We start from the raw sequence: 7759 nt of genomic DNA on the forward strand, positions 1-7759 counted from the left end.
ATAAGGATTAATTAATAAGGATGTTTAATTTATAGAGGGAATACAATGCAGTGTTATTTTACATTTGCTTACTTCATTACATTTCTGTACCTGAAACTACTGTTAGACCTACTTGTATCTTTGTTCTATTGTATTTATTTGTGGTTTGGCTTCTAATTTGATTTTTTTATTTTATTTTATAACTGACTGTACACTTGTCTTTAATAATGCTTTAAATTTGTATTAGTTAGGCTACTAGTTTAGCTGTGGTATTGAAATTGGAATAGATAATTGTGAATTTTCACTGGTATCTTAAATTTTGATGTCATTAGTGCCTGTTTTTGCAATAATTGTTTCATGGCTGGTAAAAAATATTGATGGCTGGTACACTCAGCTCAGAGATCCACTCGTTGACGATCACACGTTGATCTGATCGGTTACAAGGTAGTTTGTGACGTCAGAAACACCAGCGATTTCAAACCGTGTTTTTGAGACTGTCTTTGATTCACTGCAGTTTTAAGGAGAAAATACTCAGCAATTGTGTCGACTTATGAATTTACACATGGTTTGTCTTAAAGCATATTAAAAACACCACATAGACATATAAACAACATTAAAAGCTGGATTTGACTTTAAGTCACCTGCCACTAAAGTTAGATTTAGGCCCTGTATATATGTACATTATAAATCATTTAAAATTGAATGTAAAGTAAATGTTATATCATAATCTTGCCTTTCTTTGATGACGTTACAGGGCGTTCAAAATCCACTTTGACGGATATCCTTTGCATGTAGGGATCAGTGGACATTGCATAGGGATCCTGACGCGACTCTCACCCATAGACTGTAAACAAAATATGGACATAGTGTCTGTGACATCACCTGTATGTTTCTGTAGTACATTTTTGAAGCCCAAAGTGGATTTTGGCCTGTCTTTGCAGCGGTCACTCCCGGATAAACGAAAACGAGCAGCGAGGCGGATTACTCCACCTGTCACTCAAGTGGCCACGCCCTTAATTATGCAGAACTTTAAGGCTTAAAGGGTCAGAGCCTGACTCCACCCACTGGCAATATTTGAAAAATGCTGGAAAAGTGGGCGGAGCCCAGCGGAGATAGAGGGGACGAACCGAGGGCGGGGCTGAGCGGAAACATTAAGACACGGATGTACCTAATACAAATTAAATTACATTAAATAAAAGATCTAGCGCTAAAATGTGTTGTTTTTGAAATCAAGCTGATTATCATGATCAAGTCAACTATCAAGTCATGGATACAGTGTTCTGGCTCGCGCACAATCTGGCTTTGCAAATCACAAAGTAAAATGCACACAAACGTGTCCCTGCTTGATATAGACTGTAATTACTGATGAACATATTCAGTTATGATGAGAGAGAAAACTATACGAGTGCGGATTAGAACCCGTAGCCTCTGACACGCTTGGCAAAAGATCTACCACTTCCTCTTCTTCCGCTTGCCCTGGAGAGCGAGAGAGAGAGAGAGAGAGAGAGAGAGAGAGAGAGAGAGAGAGAGAGAGAGAGAGCGAGAGAGAGAGACAGAGAGAGAGAGAGAGAGAGAGAGAGAGAGAGAGAGAGAGAGACAGAGAGAGAGAGAGAGAGAGAGAGAGAGAGAGACAGAGAGAGAGAGAGTGAGGGAGAGAGAGAGAGAGAGAGTGAGAGACAGAGAGAGAGAGAGAGAGAGAGAGAGAGACAGAGAGAGCGAGAGAGAGAGAGAGAGAGAGAGAGAGAGTGAGAGACAGAGAGAGAGTGAGAGAGGGGAGAGAGAGAGAGAGAGAGAGAGAGGGAGAGGGAGAGAGAGAGAGAGAGTGAGAGACAGAGAGAGCGAGAGAGAGAGAGAGAGAGAGAGAGAGAGAGAGAGAGCGAGAGAGAGAGAGAGAGAGAGAGAGAGAGAGAGAGGGACAGAGAGAGAGAGAGAGAGAGAGAGAGAGAGAGAGAGAGAGAGTGAGAGACAGAGAGAGAGAGAGAGAGAGAGGGACAGAGAGAGAGAGAGAGAGAGACCAGTGGTTCTCAAACCTGTCCTGGAGGACCACCAACACTGCATGTTTTCTTTGTCTCCCTAATCAAACACACCTGACTCAACTCATCAGCTCATTGACCCATGTGATAATGAGCTGATGAGTTGAATCAGATGGTTTTTATACTGCCAAGGGCTTGGTGAGCTGGAACCTGCTTTCGTCACGCACCACCCCAAACATCCAATAGGAAAATTCAACTGCAGTAGCCGCCGTTCAACCTGAAGAGGGCAGCACTCAGACATTTTTACACCATATATTGTAGAATTAAAATACTTTATAAACAAATGTCAAAAACGTTACTCGAATCAATGAACAGTACTAATAAAGCCCCATTCTTCGGGTCATTAACTAAAAAATGTTGGTTTAGGGTTTAGTTACCCTTTAATATAATTTAAACGGATGAGTTAAAAAAAATATCACCCCCTCATAGTCGTTATGTAGGACAAAATTAGCTATATAGACCAAAACCACTTTTTACATCAGGCTGTAAACATATTTGTATGCTGTAAAGTGCATTTTAACATGAGGGTTAATGGGATTGACTCTCTTCTGCAGCCGGTCTCTAGTGGCCAGCCGATGAACTGCAGTTTAAGTCACTTCCGTGTCGGAGACCGGAAGGTTGCCGCTTGCTCTCATCGCACTGATGCGAGGGTTTCTCATAATAGACAGTAAAAGAAATGGACACAGCGACCCGATTGATTTCAACGGAGAAGACTGAAACCCGATTATTGCACTTCCTGCCTGATGGCTGAGCGACTGCGCAGGATCAAACTGAGCGTGACGACAGTCTGACAGTTGTACATCTTCTAGTAGCTGTGGCAAGACAAATCTGAACCACCTAATTCCTCAAAAACGTTGTTGAAATATTTTGTCCTGTTGCTTTTATGAACTCTCTATCTATGGGCTTCTCCCTTGACTTTATTTCTCCATGTCCCCCCGATTGCCTCATAGACAGTAAAAGATTGCCTGCGAGCTTCTCCTCCTGTCTACACGGTAATGTCTCTATTATGCGACAGAGAGTCGCGTGGTTATGACGCAATCGTTAGCCTATTTTTACAAAAACGGTTTCTACGGGGCCATAACGTAAGATACAAAGTAATGGAGCCTTTTATACATTGTCGTTTTTCTATAGAAATAAATAATGGACAAATGAAGTCTTTGGACGCCTCATATGTAAAGTTATTGGCTGTCAAAGTGACGGCAAAATGAATGGGAGTCAATGGAATGCTAACAGCAGGTGAAGTTCTGCTACAATGGCGGCCCCCGCGAGTCTTCAGTTTCCGGCTGATGGATTACCGCATTGGGGTTTCTGAGGGATCCTACACCCGTCGCGAGTCTCTCCCTCGGGAATATGAGGTCCGTGAAGGGTGTCGTGAAGAGTGAAGCGATCTTGGCATCTCTGGCCGCTCCTAAAGCCCCTAAAAAGCAGAGGACTGCACCTTGTGTATTTCTCACTAATTGAAAAGCCTAATGAGGTCCCTGGAGCTCCATCCTATTACCGTGCACTTCATTACAGTGCCAGCATCAGCATCAGCCAACACACACACACACACACACCGCGAGAGAACGGGAAGGCAGGGTTTGACCTGCTTTTTTGTCGTTGTTTTGGGACTTTGCATTCCAGGAAGGAACAGATGTCTATTATTTTTTTTAAAGCGTGTTTATTTTTGGCAGAAATTTTTGTTGCTCTGGCTCATCTGTTTATTTTCCAGTGCGGTTTGCCTAAATTCCAGCTATTAAAGATTTAACTCGAATTCCTCTTATATCAGCAGGGTTTCTCCAGCAGTTTATTATGCTGTCGTTCTGTGCTCTAGATGTTGTTTTTAGAGGATTATAAAAATCCTACATTTTTGAGGTAACATAATCAGACACTTCCCACGAAAATGGCACATTTTGGTGTTCCGTGACTTTAAAAAATGGTTAGAGGAAATAATCTTGTGAAATATTAGATAAACTATTATTTATCTAATAAACTGAAAAGTATTTTGGTTTATTATGGTCTATTTGGAAGGTACTGACCTTCTTTTTGACTATACATTCAGCAATTTAAATAATTGAAATTGTAATTATATTCAATTAATTGTCGGAAATAAAAATGTAATTTATATTTTAATTACTTTATATTCAGCGGTATAGTGCAACCCTGTTACCGCATGATTGTTCCTCATGCAAACATTTCTGAATACAGTGAGATGATTTAATTTAATTAACAAAATTTAATGTTGACTGCATTAGTCAAGATCAACCTTCAAAGTTATTGCAATTTAGTACAAATACATTAGTCTTTATTTAGTTTTGGGATTTTTTTTGGAAGAAATGACCGCATTAATTTGAGATATTAATAATGTTACAAAAAATTATAATTAAAATAAATGTTGTTCCTTTCAACTTTGCTCATGCATCATCCTCATCATCAAAAAAAGAAAAAAATCCAGAAAAAAGCAGCACAACTGTTTTCAACATTGATATTAAATGTAACTTGATTTACAACTTTATTTTTTCGCCTTTATTCGCCATTGGCTTGCTTAGTTGGGGACATTTAATTTTGAATTTAACAATACTATTACAACTTTACTTTCCTGTTATCTCTGTAAATCTGCTTTGAAACTATTTGTATTGTAAAAGCGCTATATAAATAAAGGTCACTTGACTTGATTTCTGAAGGATCATGTGACACTGAAAACTGGAGTAATGATGAGCTTTGATCACAGGAATTAATTACACTTTACTATATATTCACATAGAAACAGTCATTTTAAATTAAAACTTTAAATTTCACAATATAAGTGTTTTTACTGTATTTTTAATCAAATAAATGCAGCCTTGGTGAGAATAAGAGACTTTTTTCAAAAACATTTTAAAAATCCCATTTTTTTATTTATGGGAACCAACTATCTCCTATTAAATGACTGCTAAATTTAGGTTACATTCCAATAATACATTTTTAAAAATATTATTTCCATGGCTTATCCATGCCTGGAAAATTACAAAAAAAGACAACCACTGATTAAATAAACTTAACCCCAAGAAGACAATAACATCCATTTTTAGAAACAATTTACAAGTTTTATTTATCAAGTTCACACACTTCAAAACTGGGGTAGAGGGGGGGGGGGGGCATTGCAAAGAGGTCTAATAAATTGCCAGTACTATGCATTAAACTCCAAAAACTAGCATTAATTACAGTCAAGCTTAAATGTTTTTGTTCCTTCTTGTCTTTTAAAAGTAGTTTTTAATACATGTATTTTTTTTTATTATACAAGATTACTGAATAAATGCATCAAATAAGAAACCAGTTCCAAAGTAGACATTACAAAAAATACATTGTTTTATACAGACAAAAGAAAAGCGGATGATCAAATATTGACCAATAATAATATTTATTTCCTTTTCTCACTTATCAAAAAAGTTAACCTGACATCTATTTCTCCAAAAAAAAAAAAAAAAAAAAAAAAAAAGGAGGTAAAAAAGCAATATACAGCATTATTTAAAAGACATTAAGAAAGAATTGCTTTAGAGGAGAGTCAGTCAGCTGATTTGGTTACCAAAGAGAGTGGCTGAGACTGGAACAAAGCATGATGGGAGTGATGGTACGGGGAGGGCGGAGACAGGAGAGAGGCATGCAGGGAAGAAAAGGGGAGTGGCCTCGACAGAAGAGGCGGGGTTAACTGACTGCCTGATGATGATGATGAAGATGATGATGATGAAGGGGGTTTGGCCAGCATAGGGTAGTGGTGTTGGCGATCGGGTTTGGTGGTGAGGGACAGTGGTTGGGCCTGCTCCGAGTGTGTGGGGGCCGGGGCCGCGGGCGAGGCCAGGGCCGCTGAGGGCGTGGCCGGGGAGTCCAGCATGCTCCCGTGGGAGGAGCCAGGGCTGTCAATCATCTTCTCCTGGGGGAGGTACTGCACACACGGCTTCTTGCTCCGCGCTGAGAAATCTGAAAGAGGATGGAAAACGCTTCATCAATGGCAGGAATTTATAACTTCTTTTTTTTTTTTGCTCAGGGAACAAATTCACAAGGAGAAAAAAGTGGGTTTTGGGGGAGCCCAGAAACACTGAAATCATCACAAGTATTATATTTTAGAGACACTTTTTTACTATTATATTTTTTTAAAAGAGGACGGAAATCACATTATTAATGGGAAGAATTTATAACCGGGTTCGTACAGGTGCTGTAATATTAAATTCCAGGACTTTTCAAGCAATACTTTTTTTTGTTGTTGTTGCTTTTTCAAGGCCTACAATCCGAGATCTCACTTATTAAACAATATCTTTATTATTTTTCTAATTCTAAAAAAAGGTAAATAGATAAATTACAAATAAACTAATAAAACAAGATGGCACAAATAAAGTGCAGCACATTCAAACTGATCTCTTCTCCATGAATATACGATTGACCTGAAGAATAAAAGCTGGATTATTTACTTGGATATGAGGAATATTACGCTCTTCTCTATTATATCTATTTCAGATGGGCTGCAACGTTAATCTTGCATGAAAAGATTGTTTAATTGATAAAATTAATTTCTAATTTCACATATATTGTCTTTGAATAATTCAAGCACTTTTCTAGAAACTTTGCATAAATATGGCTGTTTTCCAGGACTTCAAATTTCAAAAGGTCAAATTCAAGCACTTTGTACGAACCCTATTATAACATTTTTGCACAGGGAACATAAATCCACAAGGAAAAAACAGGGGATTGGGACCCAGAAATACTGAAGTCATGATGCACTCAGAAATCATCACAAATATTACATTTAGAGACACTTTTTTATTATTATATTTTCCCACCAAATACTCATCTGGACATGTTAAAGTACGTGAGCTCTTAGCAGAATTAAAAACACATTTAAACCTGCAGGTTTGCTGCATTACATGAAAATGGAGTAGATTATCATGTATATTATTATTATATAATATTTGTTAAATCTTAAATTGACATTTTATTTTTAAAAGGCACATGTTGCAGTGTCTAGAATGAGAATGGCTTTAGTTTTTCTCTCTCGTGATTTCCATTATTCTCAATGGTTCACATTCGATTCTCAATGTAATAGCAATTTTGTATATAGTACATATGGTAGTTTTTTTAATTACAAATTTAATTTGATATTTCAATTAAATAATGTTATATAAATATAGGTCTGCCTACTAATAGTCGACTTAAACGATTGTTGATCAGAAGAGGCTTAGTCGATCAATATTTTATTAGTCGGTTAGTCGCAGAAAAAACAAACTCCACAGGAAGTGACATCACGCAGTCGGTGAGTGCCAGTTCGTTAACAGCAGGTCTTTGTGGTTATTAAAGTGTGTCGGGAAGGAAAAGCAAACGCTCGCCTATCATCCATCGACCGCAAATATTGCTTATCATTTGAAACATGTAAAGTTGTTACATGGCCGCTCGCTCTAACGTTAATCTAGATAAATGTTTGCTATTATGAGGCGGATATCAAAGTGATTGTGTTTTTCTTCACTTGCATTTTTACTGATCGCAGCAAAAACAACTTCAAATACTCCATTTTCGGTCATACCGTATATGAGTAATACATCATTACACATACTTTAATTTGGTTTTGCTGATTAATCGGCACCGATAACCGATGGCTGGAACTATTGGTTTCAAAATCCATACCGATCTCTAAACATGATTTATACGTTTGGATTTATATGAAATGGAAACACTTTACAATAAAAGTCCATTTGTAACATTAAGGTTAATAAAAGTATTGTTCATTGACAATTTCCACA

At 37.7% G+C, this 7759-nt stretch overlaps 1 protein-coding gene across 1 annotated transcript in view; it reads right to left on the minus strand.

Annotated features, from left to right (window-relative positions):
- Window positions 1–5435: 5435 nt before the first annotated feature.
- Window positions 5436–7759, minus strand: part of LOC143744097 (transcription factor 7-like 1-B) — a 76981-nt gene continuing 74657 nt past the window's right edge. The window contains 1 exon segment of the mRNA XM_077235490.1: window positions 5436–5948. Coding sequence (XP_077091605.1) covers window positions 5536–5948 — 413 coding nt within the window. The 3' untranslated portion in view covers window positions 5436–5535.

Source organism: Siphateles boraxobius, unplaced genomic scaffold, assembly GCF_051911475.1.
Source record: "Siphateles boraxobius isolate OS27281-9 unplaced genomic scaffold, OSU_SipBor_1 195, whole genome shotgun sequence".
In the NCBI taxonomy this organism is placed as follows: domain Eukaryota; kingdom Metazoa; phylum Chordata; class Actinopteri; order Cypriniformes; family Leuciscidae; genus Siphateles; species Siphateles boraxobius.